The following is a 15000-nucleotide window of genomic DNA, read 5'->3' as shown; positions in this document are numbered from 1 at the left end:
GTAACAGCCACACCCCTTAGCACTCCTCCTCCAATGCTCTGTGCTGGCTAAGCTGAGTAACAGCCACACCCCTTAGCGCTCCTCCTCCATTAATGCTCTGTGCTGGCTGAGCTGAGTAACAACTACACCCCTTAGCACTCCTCCTCCAATGCTCTGTGCTGGCTGAGCTGAGTAACAACTACACCCCTTAGCGCTCCTCCTCCTTCAATGTTCTGTGCTGGCTGAGCTGAGTAACAGCCACACCCCTTGGCACTCCTCCACCTTCAATGTTCTGTGCTGGCTGAGCTGAGTAACAGCCACACCCCTTGGCACTCTTCCTCCTCCTTCAATGCTCTGTGCTGGCTAAGCTGAGTAACAGCCACACCCATTAGCACTCCTCCTCCAATGCTCTGTGCTGGCTGAGCTGAGTAACAACTACACCCCTTAGCACTCCTCCTCCAATGCTCTGTGCTGGCTAAGCTGAGTAACAGCCACACCCCTTAGCGCTCCTCCTCCATTAATGCTCTGTGCTGGCTGAGCTGAGTAACAACTACACCCCTTAGCACTCCTCCTCCAATGCTCTGTGCTGGCTGAGCTGAGTAACAGCCACACCCCTTAGCCCTCCTCCTCCTTCAATGTTATGTGCTGGCTGAGCTGAGTAACGGCCACACCCCTTAGCCCTCCTCCTCCTTCAATGTTCTGTGCTGGCTGAGCTGAGTAACAGCCACACCCCTTAGCGCTCCTCCTCCTTCAATGTTCTGTGCTGGCTGAGCTGAGTAACAACCACAACCCTTAGCGCTCCTCCTCCTTCAATGCTCTGTGCTGGCTGAGCTGAGTAACAGCCACACCCCTTAGCGCTCCTCCTCCTTCAATGCTCTGTGCTGGCTGAGCAACAGCCACACCCCTAGCACTCCTCCTTCAATGCTCTGTGCTGGCTGAGCTGAGTAACAGCCACACCCCTTAGCACTCCTCCTCCTTCAATGCTTTGTCCTGGCTGAGCAGGGTAACCACTACACCCCTTAGCACTCCTTCAATGCTCTGTGCTGGCTGAGCTGAGTAACAGCCACACCCCTTAGCCCTCCTCCCCTCCAGTTCTCTGTGGTAGCTGAGTAACAGCCACACCCCTTGGCACTCCTCCAATGCTCTGTGCTGGCTGACCCGAGTAACGGCCACACCCCTTAGCGCTCCTCCTCCTCCAATGCTCTGTGCTGGCTGAGCTGAGTAACAGCCACACCCCTTAGCGCTCCTACGCTCTCCATCAAGGGTCATCTAGCCTTTTCCTCCCCAGCATGACTGTCCTCCCACTCGCCCTTTCCATTCAGTTTCTTTTTGCAACCATTTGAGGCTCATCATCGCACGTGGGCGTTACCTAGAGCTGCGTTCAGGAAGCAATTCACAGCCCCTCCCACCAGCCACGATCTGCCTGCATTGCATAGAGAAGCACAGAGACCCGGTGATGCCTTTTTTTTAAGGTTTCCTGCTGCAGAATCTTCCCATTAGTGGAATGTTGATTTGACCTCTGAGAATTACGACTCTCTCCTTTGTCTTTTAGAGTGTCAGCTGTGTGATGCACTGATGTTGGGTCTTTTTTTTTAAGAGACCCTGTCACCTTCCAACCAACTTATCGTTTGATGTTTTATCACTGCTCCTTCCTCCGCCAACCAATATTGAACGCTTTTGGGCACGGATGAGCATGTGACCGTCTCTCCCGTGCCGGACTCGATCGCTGTAACGTGGGGGGGAGGGGAATTACGCCCTTGTTCCTTCTAAGCTCAGAACCCCCCCCCCCACCACCTGATGTTGGGTATTAGATGGCATTTCCGACAGGAGGGTGGAAGTTCTGGAGAGGCGAAGATCAGATGACCTTACGTCGGTGACAGGGTCTTTTTACAAAAGTCAATCTGACCAGCAAAAAAAGGACTTCTTTTACAGGAGATCCCGCCTAATATTCGGTGGATTTGGCGTTTTACGGAGAAAAAAAATGGCGTCTCTGAATCTTTAAGTCCTTGTCCATTCAGAGACCAGCTTGGCATCCCCGCGGGGGAGGGGTGCGGCGCCCGCTGGCCGCATGGAGTCTGTATGAGGCAGGAAGGTGTTTTTTTGGATATATTTTTTGGCCTTCTTGTAGTGCAGATCCTGAAGAGACGTCTCCTGATCAGTAAACGACGTCGTTCTGCATCTTCAGGATCCAATGTAACGTGAGATGGACGTCTTCATCCATGTAGCCCTGCAGGAAAAAGACGCGGGTTAGATTGCAAGCTCCTTCGGTTCACCACTCACAAGCCAGACATGACCTTCCCCCCCCCCCCCCCCCCGGTCCCTCCTCAAAGTCCAACTCCAGACAACGTATCAGTTTTCAATAGAAAGGGGAAGAATAAAAATTCCTCGTAGGCGATCATTTGCATAGGAGACCCCATTGGGGACTTTTTCCCTCACTTCCTGTCTCTGTGACACCCACACCAAAAAAACGGGAGTGGTTGTCACCGGGACAGGAAGTCATAGATGGTACTACAGAGATCTGGCTGCACTAAGTCCCATTGGGGACTTTTTCACTCACTTCCTGTCTCTGTGACACCCACACCAAAAAAAAAATGGGGGAGTGGTTGTCACCGGGACAGGAAGTCATAGTGCAGCCAGATCTCTGTAGTACCATCTATGACTTCCTGTCCCAGTGACAACCACTCCCATTTTTTTTTGGTGTGGGTGTCACAGAGACAGGAAGTGAGGGAAAAAGTCCCCAATGGGACTTAGTGCAGCCAGATCTCTGTAGTACTAAGTCCCATTGGGGACTTTTTCACTCACTTCCTGTCTTTGTGACACCCACACCAAAAAAAATGGGGGAGTGGTTGTCACAGGAGCAGGAAGTCACAGATGGTAATACAGAGATATGGCTGCACTACAATTTGAGTTGTTGTGAACCCATTATAGGTACTTCAAGGGGAAACCTCCCATCTGTGAGCCCACCAGGGAGACTTTCCTTGACTTCCTGTCTCTGTGACACCCGTACAAGGGACGAGGGAGTGGTTGTCGCAGGAACAGGAAGTCACAGAGGGTCATACAGAAAAAAAAAAAATCTTAAATATTATAGTTGATACAATTTCACTTTTTTATTTTTGCACCTCAAAAATCCCAATTTCTCTCCTTGTATCTAATATGTTTAAATGAGTTTTTGGCACGGCGTTCAGCTTTCATTTTAATATATATATATTTTTTTATTTATTCAGGTTTACAAGTACAAGCCCCTCCTCTCCTCCCCAATTGGTTGGACGGCTGCCTCCCTTTCCCCTGTGTTACCTGAGCTGCGTTGAGCAGGTGAGTCCTGTAGGTGGCGATAGTCTCCTGATGACGTTTGTTGGTGTCCTGCAAAAAGAAAAGAAAAAAAAAATCACCATCACCAATGTTTTTACATATGGAGAATATATATAATGTATACAGTGCTTTGAAAAATTATTCATACCCCTCTATATGCAGTGCCCTGAAAAAGTATTCATACCCCTTGAAATTTCCCAAATGTGTTTTATTGGGATTTTATGTGACGGACCAACACAAAGTGTCACATAATTGTGAAGTGGAAGGAAAATGATAAATGATACAAATAAATATGTGAAAAGTGTGTGGGGGAGGGGCATTTGTATGGCGCCCCCGGAGTCAATACTTTGTAGAACCCCCTTTCTCTACAAGTCTTTTTGGGGGTGTCTCTACCAGCTTTGCACATCTAGAGAGGGACATTTCTGCCTCATTCTTCTTTGTAAAATATCTCAAGCTCTGTCAGGTTGGATGGAGAGCGTCTGTGATCAGTAATTTTCAAGTCTTGCCACAGATTCTCAATGGGATCAAAGCAAGTTTCCCCATAGAAGTCAATGAAAACGAAAATAATTAGTTCCGCATTGACTTCTATAGGATGCAATACCGCATGTGGCCAGAGGTGGGGAGGGGGCACCGGTGAGCCTTGGAAATACTCGGGGATAGCTCAGCTGAACTCGGAAAGGCTCAGGAACAGAGTATTTACGAGTTTTTCTGAGCATTTCAAAGTATTTCCGAACGGCTCCGCTCAGCTCCGGCGCCCCCCCCCCCCCCACATCAGGCCAAACGAGGTACTGCACACCACTGTGGCTTGAATCCTGCTCGTTTCGCAAGACGACACTGGCAAACCAAGTCAGGATTTAAAAAAAAATAAAACAGCGCTCGTATAGAGAAACGCTCATTGACCACGGTACTCGCAATCCGAGGTTTCACTGTAAATATGGTGAGGCTTTGGAGAAACGTTGGTCCCCTTTAAAGCATCGGCTTCATTCTCTGTTACCTTATGGAAGCTTTTCAAGTGCCTGCTATACCCGTTTTCTGGTTTACCAAATGTTTGATTTCACTTTGGAATTTGTGTGCCGATACCGCTTCTCTATATCCTCTATCTGTATCTACAATATGGTATTTTATATAATTATTTTACTCTGTAACGAAGTGGAAAAGTATTTCTGAAAGGTGTCGGCTTTACATCTCTACAGTCCTAAAGCCCATCTGTAATCTAGACTGATCTGCATGGGTGTAGTATAAGGGGTTGCAGGGGACACAATGGCAACCCCAGCTCCGATCTGCCCTAAGGGCCCCACAGCCATGCTCCAGTACTGGGCTTCCACTTTGCCTTCAATGTTCCACACCCCTCCGTTCTCATTGGCTGGGGACAAGCTGTGAGCCATTTCCTGAATGGAGGGGAGCACAGGGTGAGAACAGCCCATGGGCCAGGTCAACTTTTGCATCGGGGTCCACAAGCTTCAGGCTACGCCTCTGCTGATCTGTCTTACTTTTTGTTATTGAGGTTGCCCCTCGGGGGCGGAGTTAAGCTCTCTGTTGATTTTTAGCTGCAGCTCCATAGGTTGCAGGGCATGTTATGTGTTTTTTCTTTTTAACAAGCCAAAGAAAAGAGGAAGATGTTAAGGAAACAAACCTTTTAATGCTCGGACCCGGTTATGTCTGGGCTCCCTTCCTTCCTATTTTCTTTCTATTGGCCCCTATTTCACAGTGTGTGGTACCAGCGCTGGAGGCATGCTTTCGACACACAAAAAAGTGATGCATAGGTAGAAGGATGGAATAGGACCCGCCTCCACAGGTGTACAACCATTGGGAAGGGTTATTATGTAATTGGATTACTAGTAGGGTTGTCCCGATACCACTTTTTTAGGACCGAGTACAAGTACCGATACTTTTTTTCAAGTAGTCGCCGATACCGAATACCGATACTTTTTTTAAATGTGTCCCCAAATGCAGCCATGTCCCCCCCCCATATGCAGCCATGTCCCCCACATATGCAGCCATGTCCCTCTAGCCATGTCCCTCACATATGCAGCCATGTCCCTCTAGCCATGTCCCTCACATATGCAGCCATGTCCCTCTAGCCATGCCCCTCACATATGCAGCCATGTCCCTCTAGCCATGCCCCTCACATATGCAGCCATGTCCCTCTAGCCATGTCCCTCACATATGCAGCCATGTCCCTCTAGCCATGTCCCTCACATATGCAGCCATGTCCCTCTAGCCATGTCCCTCACATATGCAGCCATGTCCCTCTAGCCATGTCCCTCACATATGCAGCCATGTCCCTCTAGCCATGTCCCTCACATATGCAGCAATGTCCCTCTAGCCATGTCCCTCACATATGCAGCAATGTCCCTCTAGCCATGTCCCTCACATATGCAGCCATGTCCCTCTAGCCATGTCCCTCACATATGCAGCCATGTCCCTCACATATGCAGCCATGTCCCTCTAGCCATGTCCCTCACATATGCAGCAATGTCCCTCTAGCCATGTCCCTCGATGCGGCGGCGCGATGCGGCGGCAGCGGCGGGGGGGAAAGGGGGGGGAAGTATTCTATTTAGGTATCGGGGGTATTTGCGCGAGTACGAGTACTCCCGCAAATACTCGGTATCGGTCCCGATACCGATACTGGTATCGGTATCTGGACAACCCTAGTTACTAGGAAGGGTCAATAAATGCTTACGCAAGAGCGCCACCTGGTGGGCTGGGTGGCAATGGCAGTTGTCTAGTCAAGCCTAAAGGGAACATGTCTTCTTTTAATTCATTCTTTCTGTATATATGAACACCATAACTTCTATTCCGGAAACTGTACGGGGTAATTCATGTGATGATTATAATCGGTATATGGCATTGATTTAACGCACCTAATAAAAGGTGAAGGAAGTCCTGAAAACATGACCGTTGGGGGTAGATGAGGAACAAGGTTGGGAATGCCCTTGGCCTCGAATGGTGGTCTCCAAACTGCAGGCTGGCTGCAGCCCTTTGCTTGCCTTTATTTGGCCCTTGGGGCCAGGGCAAAAATGGGCAGCTGCCCTGGGCCCTGTCATTGTGGTGGGGCCCAAAGCAGCTGCCCCATACTTGCCGACTATCCCAGTTTAAATTTCCTTGTCTCTTGAAGTTTTAGTAACCGTCATTCATATGTAAATAGAGGAGGCCGGTGGCATTCGTATGTATAATAAAGGCGGCATTCATATGTATATCGTGCCCCTTTGCAGTGAAGAGATGATGTGCTGTAACCTCTAGCAACCAATCAGTGAGCAGTATTACTAAACAGTAATCTCTAGCAACCAATCGACGAGAAGAAATCATGTGCTGTAAACGCTAGCAACCAGTCAGTGAGCCGTAATGTGTGCTCTAACCTCTAGCAACCAGTCAGTGAGCCGTAATGTGTGCTGTAACCTCTAGCAACGAATCAGTGAGCCGTAATGTGTGCTGTAACCTCTAGCAACCAGTCAGTAAGTGGTAATGATAATCTCTAACCTTTGGCAACCACTGGCAAACACTCCCTGAGCTGATGCAGTAAACTGATTTTATGTCTAGCTGATATTTATTGTATGTCTTAGAGCAGGTGGAGAGCAAAATTGCATGGGGTGGGGGGGGCCCCCCAAGAAAAAATTTGCCCAGGGTCCACTCAACATTAAAGACGGCCCTGCTTGGGGCATTACAACTTCTAGCTGACACCAATGATGGGGCACTATTCCTTCCACTGACACCGACGATGAGAGAATATTCCTCCCAGTGGCAACAAGGATGAAGGACTATTCCTCTCGATGGCGCCAACGATGAGGGACTATTCCTCCTAATGATGGGTCACTATTCCTTCCACTGCCACCAAACATGGGGGGACTCGTCTGATACCAAGGCTCAGGTACTATTAATGGCGCCAACGATGAGGGACTATTCCTCCCAATGGTGCCAATGGTGAGGGACCCTTCCTCCCAATGGCGCCAACGATGAGGGACCCTTCCTCCCAATGGCGCCAACGATGAGGGACCCTTCCTCCCAATGGCGCCAACGATGAGGGACCATTCCTCCCAATGGCGCCAACGATGAGGGACCATTCCTCCCAATGGCGCCAACGATGAGGGACTATTCCTCAAAAGTTAGGAGACCCCTGGTTTAGACGACCCAGTGACTTACCTCCATCTGGCCCACCAGTTCGGTGCAGCGTCTCTGCAGCTGCTCGATCTCCTTCGACAAGGACTTGGACTCCTTAGCGGACTCCTCCATCTAAGAGAAGGAAATGCCTTGTTTAGAAGTTGATGATGGGAATGAAAGCTGAAGTTTTTATCTGCTGATCGTTTGCTTTCCCTGGTTAACCCCTCCACCCCCATCAACATGCTAATTAAATTACTGTCGGTGTCCCTATAACAGAACCTGGGATGGCAGTGACACAACAGGGTTCTAAACATTCCTCACTTTCAAAGGCAGCTCTAGGCTTTGTGAGGCCTTAGGCAAAACTTGACATGGGGCCCCACTCTCGCCCTTAATGGGAAAAATAATTCAAGGACAAGAGCCTCTTCCCCCACAACCCTGGCCGGTGGTTGTGGGGGTCTGCGGGCAGGGGGCTTATAGCAATCTGGAAGCCCCCTCCCCAGATCCTACTCTTTAATAACTAAGGGGCAGGAGCCACCTGGTGATGTCACCTGGTGAACCTGCCTGAGGGCATGCTGGGTCATTGATATCACTAGGGGTGGTGTCGCCTCTGCTCACTTTAAGTCTAATTGTTCCCCAATTGTTCTAAAAATGAAAAAACATCTTTTTGACATGCTTTAAGAAATCTTGAGGATCAGTGTAACTAACCCAGCTGCCTCCTCCACGTACCTTCTGTAGTTTTTCCTGGGACACCCTAGACAGTAGGTCGTACTTTTGACTGACTTGGCACTTTTCTTCCTCATACTTCTGGACCTTCATCTTCAGATTTTCAGCCTCTCTCTCCAGTTCCCTAACTTTCCCCTGAAGGGCCACCCCCCTTTCCTGTTCAGATGCCAGCTGGTCTTTACACCGGTTGGCCTCCTCTGTGGTTTTGGTATATTCCTTGTTTAGGACCTGGACTTCCTCTCGCAACGCTCGAAGTTGGGCCTCCAGATGGTCCCGGGCTCGTTGAAACTCCTGCAGCGCGTTGACTTCCTTTTGCCGTAAAGTTTGACTTTCTTCAGCCTCCTGTTCCAGCTGTTGTTTTAGGACGATGACCTCCTCGCATTTTCCCTCCAGTGCTACCTTGCAGGCCTCGTTCTCCTCCTTCAAAGCCATCACTACATTTTCCAGGTCCTCCATGCGGCTTTCCACTTCCACTTTTGGGACGGAGTTGGAGGTTTGGAGTTCAAGTTGATTTTTGAGCTCCACCACGCTGCCCATGGCTTGGGACAGCCTCTGTTTTACGTCTTCAATCTCCTTGACCTTGGTGTGCAAGTCGTTCTTCATTTCATTGAGAATGTTTTTGTGCTCCGTCATGGATATGGTCTGAACTTGGTCGTCCATAAGCTTGAGGTTCTCCTTCTGTAATGTGGCCACCCGCTGCAAAGCCTCGTTGTATTTCCTGACCAGGGTCCCAACGTTCCAGTAGAGCTCTTCCAAGATGTCGGAGCTGAACATCTGGACACTTCTGTTGTTCTCCACCTGAAGGACCTCCAGAGGAAAGCTGTCTCTCAGCATGGCCATTTCGCTTTGCTGAGCCTCCAGTCGCGCGTTAAGCTTTTTGACTTTGTCTTGCTCTGCCTGGAGTTCGTCGGATACGACCCCGATTTGGTGCTTGTAATCCTTACACCGAAGTTCGGTTTCTTGCCTCATGACGAACTCGGACTGCATGCTCTCCTGTAGGGCGAGGAGTCCTTCTTCGAGGTTTTGCTTTTCCTGAATGACTTGGTTCATTTTGGAGAGAAAGTCGGCGTTGGTGGCCTTAAGAGAGGACAATTCTGCTTCTAAGCCTCTAATAGTTTGTTTTAATGAGTCTATACTCCTTGCGTGGTCACTGCTTTGGGTATCGTAAAGGGATGGTCCTCTGTTGAGTTGGACTATACTATTTTTTGGATAGTAGGTCAAGTCTTCTTGTAAACAAGGCACGTTGGTTTCTACTGGACGGTAGTGTTCTAAAGCGTTGATTGACCCATTCCCCTTGGTTTTCTGATTCGTAGTACCATTTACAAGATCAGAGTCTATCTTTACATTCTGTTGTAATCTCCCGGTTGTTGCTATATAATTCTCTATGGATGCCACAGTGGTTTTCCAGTCTTCAGCGCTTTTTTCCAGAATGTCCTTTGGCACGTATCCCGAGCACCTCTTTGATACTTGATTGTTTTGCATTACTTCAACGTTAACGCAGTTGCTTTTCAGCTTCATAAGGAACTCATTCAACGTGGACATTTCGGTCAATGCCTGGCCATTGGCAGATCTTTTTGTCTGACCACTGCCGCCATTTTCCTCTTGCCTTGGCAATTTTTTTAACAGCACCAGAAGCTCTTCTTTTTCTTTGGTCACCTCTGAGATCTGTTCCTGCAGATCTTCTACTACCGTACTTTGTATTCGCTTGCGCTTCTCAAATTGTGACAAAGCCTCCCTCATGTTCTCCAAGTGGCCTTCCAGCTCCATCACTTTCTTTCTTGCACCCTCTTCCTTCTCCTTGGCTGAAGCAACTTCACTTTGGAGAAGCCTGGTTTCCTCTTGGTGTTGGTATTTCGTCTTTTCGGCCTCCGCAGCTTTGGAAGTGAGGATTTTGACCCTCTGGTCTAGAAGATGCTTCTCGTTTATCTGATCTTTCAAAGTCCTAACTCGTTCCAGAACTCCAGTCAACAGACCACAGGTGTCCGAGGTGGGAACTCCAGCCATGGCGCCAAGGTTCTCGGGTTGTCTGTCCAAAAGACCCTCCAAACTCTCAGCTAGTTCTCGAATTCTGTTGTTTTCTATCCTCTGTTCCTCTGTTATCCTCTCGATTTCTTGGGTCTTCATCATCAGTTCTCCTTGTATCCACACACCTCGCTTTTGCTCTTCGTGAAATCTTTTCTTCCATATGTTGACCAGTTCTTGCTCGTGTTTTGAGTTTGGGGAAGCGGCCTGAAAATAAAGACATATTTGTAAATTTCTGTACAACATTGCCTTTATCTTACCTGTTGGCCAAGAAAATATCTAAAATGGCCCATTGGCCATCGTGGTGTTCTCAACACTCTTGTGGACATAAATCTGTGGCAATTGGCTAAACTCGCAGAAGATGGCCTATTCTTTTGCATAATTTGGCTTAGATATAAACTGGAGTCTACAAAAGCTAACAAAGATTATTTACACTAAAACTGGTATTTGTGAAAGGGTTAGAACCCCTGTCAAGGTCTTTTCTTTGCCCAGGAGGGTCACCCTCCCCATTCCTGGTGACCATTGTTACTGAGAGAGAAAGTGATGGGAAATCCAAAATTCTACAGTTGTCACAAGTACAACACTCCCCTCTCCTGGGATCCAGGCCCAGCCCTCCTTTCTGACGTGTGGCCACCGGCACTTCCAGGTTTCACCCAGATTATGGGCACCACAGTAATTCGGGAAACTGCTTTTTTTGACTGGTCAAGAGACAGCTCTCCTGATTAGTGCCTGGTATTTGGTTGTCATCTGTGCCCTTCATGCCAGTGTTGCTGTACCTCCTGCCTCTCTGCATGCTTCCATTTCCCATGGTCAAGTGCACCCCTTTGTCTCCAGTGTGTCCCATGTGACTCTGTGCCTCTAAGCACTCCCTGCGCGCGCCCTTTAACACCAGTGTACCCGTGTCTTCAGTGTGTCTGTGCTTCCAAATGCGCCCCTGTGCCTCCAAGTGTTTGTGGTGTGCCCCTTTGTCTCCCATGTGTTCCTGTGCATCCCTTTGCCTCCAAGATTTTGCTGTGCATCCCTGTGTCTCCAGTGTGTTCCCATGCATCCCTGTGTCTCCAGTGTACCCCTATGTCTTAAGTGAGTTTCTGTTTGCCCCTGTGCCTCCAGTGTGCCCCTGTGCCTCAAGTGTTTGTTGTGCCCCTTTGTCTCTGTGTATTCCTGTGCATCCCTTTGCCTCCAAGCACTCCCTGTGCACCACCTGTGTCCCCAGTATGCCCCTTTGACTTCAGTGTACCCCTGTGTCTTCTATGTGTTTCTGTGCATCCCTGTGCCTCCAATGAACCCCTGTGCCTCCAATGAACCCCTGTGCCTCCAAGTGTTTGCTGTGCCCCTTTTGTCTCTCATGTGTGCCACTGTGCCTCCAGCTGTTTGCTGTGCCCCTTTGTTTGCCATGTGTTTCTGTGAACCCCTGTGTCACCAAGTGTCTTCGTTGTGCCCCTGTGCCTCCAAGTGTTTGCTGTGTACCCCTTTTGTCTCCCGTGTGTTCCTGTGCATTCCTTTGCCTCCAAACGCTCCCTGTGCGCCACCTGTGTCTCCAGTACGCCCCTTTGACTTCAGTGTACCCCTGTGTCTTCAGTGCTTCCAATGCGCCCCTGTGTCTCCAAGTGTTTGCTGTGCCCCTTTTGTCTCCCATGTGTTCCTGTGCCTCCAGTGTGCCCCTGTGCCTTCAGTGTGCCCCTGAGCCTACTTGTGTCTCGTGTTCCTGTGCATCTATGTGCACCCCTGTGTCTCCAAGCGTCTTCAGTGTGCCTTTGTGCCTCCAATTGTTTGCTGAGTGCCCCTTTTGTCTTCCATGTGTTCCCATGCATCCCTGTGCCTCTAAGTGCTCCCTGTGTGCCCCCAAGTGTCTTCAGTGTGCCCCTATGCAATTTTCTCTGTGCACCTCTGTGTCTCCAGTGTTCCTTTGTGCATCCCTATGCTTCCAAGTGTGCCCTGTGCACCCCTGTTTCTCCAGTGTACCCGTGTCTTCCAGCATGTCCTTGTGCCTCCCAAGGGTTTCCTTATTGCACCCCCACGTCTCCAGTGCACCTGTCTATTTCCAAGTGGTCTCCTGTGCCACATACCCTGGGTGCAGTTTGGTCATCTTGAATCCGCGACAGTTGTGCTGCGAGAGAAAATAATGAGGAACGTGTTAACATTTCCTTGGGATTCAACACCTCAGATAATTGTCAGCCAGGGTTGGGTGGTAGAGTTGGGCGTTCAATAACCACCCTTAAAATTGGAGTTTGAGTTAAAATATACCCCCCTCCCCCCGTTCCAGGATGTGAACTTGGGGTACCTTCCAACTCAAAGTTGGGGGTCTCCCACTATTCAGATGATAGAAGGGGAGGGTCCTCACCATTTTTCCTCCTGTCCAGGGCAGACTGGATCAGTTTCTTGAGCGCCTCATCCCGCGCCACGCTAGCGTAGGAGAGCGCGTCGCAGAATTTGTTGTCCTTTAGTTGGGGGTCCGCTCCCTTGGTGATGAGGGTCTCCGCCGCCTGGATATTTCCTTTCTCGCAGGCCAGAATAAGCGCCGTCCTGCCAAACAAAAGTAAAAACGAGGGTCAGACATGGCAGAATAACGGTGGGGAGGGGTCAGGACCGGCCATTTTTGGTTGCAACGCGCTAACATGTTTCACCCACTTCTTGTCGCGGTCCCACAGGTCCACCTGAGCTTCGCGGTCGAGCAGCAGCGAGCAGACAGTAGGATGGTTGCGCTGGGCGGCGATCATAAGTGGCGTCCGTCCATCCTATAAATAAAAAAAAATATGGCGCTAAATTTACATATAAAGCCCGGGCGCAACTTTTTTAACCTTTTGTACATTTTAGTAGGTTGCCACTTGTAGTGTCTATTATAAGTCAATGTGACGGGGTGATGACGCAGGAGCACAGGAGGGAGACGGGGGGGCAGAATGTTGTCACCAGGGCCGGGACAAGGGGTGGGCAGGAGGGGAGACTGCCCCCGGCACAATGATTTACAGTAGAAATAGGGGCGCCTTCCTTCTGATACAAGGCTGACTCTATAACAGGAAGTTATAGACCCCTATATCGACCTCTTGATTACGTCTAATTGGACGAAACGCATCAAAAAACTGCTAGGCATAGGTTCCCTTAAGCTTGCACATTATGAACGGCAGGGAAAGGGGGGGTAGTTTGGCATTGTTGCCCTGGGTACTGGATGACCGTGTCCCGGCACTGGTTACTCTAAACAGGAAGTTATAGACCCCTATATCGACCTCTTGATTATGTCTAATTGGACGAAACGCGCCATTAAAATAACAATACATAATAATAATAAAAAAAAATTCTATTATGTATTATTATTTTAGTATTTTTTTTTGGGGGGGGGGAGATCGTGTGTTCATGGCATCAATTCATTAATTTAAAATATATATATTATGTATTATTATTTTAATAATGTTAATAGTTTTTTGGGGGGGAATAGTTTTTGGCCTCATAGAGCGGTAATATGTAAGTTAAAATTATTATTATTATTATTTTTTAATACATTTAAATCAATTGTGTTTGTGTAAAATAAATCATTTATATATATATATATATATATATATATATATATATATATATATATATATATATATATATAATTTTTTAGTAAGCCTGCACAATTTAAATAATTTATAAGACTGGTTCTCTTTGGGCCGGATCATTCCATACACATTCAGGTATCAATACATATAATTTTTCAAATCATCGGCTTTCTAATGTTGAGCGGTTTTGCAGTCAAAATCTAAAACCTAATATATTATTTTCTGTATTTTATATTATTATTAAAATAATAGATAATTAACAAAAACAATTATTATATGTAATACATTTACATATATATATAATCTCTATAACAGTATATTTGTATTCTTTTGTTTTTATTATGTATTATTATTTTAATAATATTAATAGGTTTTTTTTTTGGGGGAGGGGGATTGTGTGTTTTTGGCCTCATAGACCGGTAATATGTAATAACATTTTTTTTTTTTTTAATACATTTAAAATAATTGTGTATGTGTAAAATATTTTCTTTTTCATATATACATATATATTTATAAAAATTGTAATTGTTTAAGTAAGCCTGCGCAATTAAATAGTTTTGATGGATTTATAAGACTGGTTCACGTTGGGCCGGATCATTCCATACACATTCAGGTGTCAATACGTACAATTTTTTTAAAACCATTGGATTTCTAACATTGAGCAGTTTTGCAACTTTAAGCGTCAAAATCTAAAACCTAATATATTATTTTCTGTATTTTACGTTATCATTTCCTGTATTTTAAATTACTAATATTTATTATTCAAATAATACATAATTATCACTGTTAAAAAAAAATAATAATACATAATTAAAAAAAACAATTATATATAATAAAAAAAAAAATATATTTTTTTTCCTTTTTTGTTTTTATTATGTATTATTATTTTAATAATAGTTTTTTGGGGGTGAAAGATTGTGTGTTTTTGGGTAATTTACGTAATTAAAATGTAGTATTATTTTTTAATACATTTAAAATGTGTATGTGTAAAATAAATTTTATATATATATATATATATATATATATACAGTGAGGAAAATAAGTATTTGAACACCCTGCTATTTTGCAAGTTCTCCCACTTGGAAATCATGGAGGGGTCTGAAATTGTTATCGTAGGTGCATGTCCACTGTGAGAGACATAATCAAAAACAAAAAAAAATCCAGAAATCACAATGTATGATTTTTTTAACTATTTATTTGTATGATACAGCTGCAAATAAGTATTTGAACACCTGAGAAAATCAATGTTAATATTTGGTACAGTAGCCTTTGTTTGCAATTACAGAGGTCAAACGTTTCTTGTAGTTTTTCACCAGCTTTGCACACACTGGAGGAG

General features: G+C 46.6%; 1 protein-coding gene across 2 annotated transcripts in view; it reads right to left on the bottom strand.

Moving 5' to 3' along the window:
• Nucleotides 1-1311: 1311 nt before the first annotated feature.
• ANKRD35 (ankyrin repeat domain 35) overlaps nucleotides 1312-15000 on the bottom strand; it is a 69138-nt gene continuing 55449 nt past the window's right edge. For both annotated transcript variants that reach the window (XM_040332388.1, XM_040332389.1), the window contains exons 7-13: nucleotides 12760-12866; nucleotides 12473-12654; nucleotides 12198-12238; nucleotides 8113-10338; nucleotides 7429-7518; nucleotides 3274-3339; nucleotides 1312-2206 (exon numbers count right to left, since the gene is read on the bottom strand). In XM_040332388.1, the coding sequence (XP_040188322.1) occupies nucleotides 2135-2206; nucleotides 3274-3339; nucleotides 7429-7518; nucleotides 8113-10338; nucleotides 12198-12238; nucleotides 12473-12654; nucleotides 12760-12866 (2784 nt within the window). In that variant the 3' untranslated portion in view covers nucleotides 1312-2134. The remainder of the gene's footprint in view (nucleotides 2207-3273; nucleotides 3340-7428; nucleotides 7519-8112; nucleotides 10339-12197; nucleotides 12239-12472; nucleotides 12655-12759; nucleotides 12867-15000) is intronic.

The sequence above is a fragment of the Rana temporaria genome, chromosome 13 (assembly GCF_905171775.1).
Source record: "Rana temporaria chromosome 13, aRanTem1.1, whole genome shotgun sequence".
In the NCBI taxonomy this organism is placed as follows: domain Eukaryota; kingdom Metazoa; phylum Chordata; class Amphibia; order Anura; family Ranidae; genus Rana; species Rana temporaria.
Note: the sequence above shows the minus strand (reverse complement) of the source record. Positions and strands in the feature narration are given on the sequence as shown.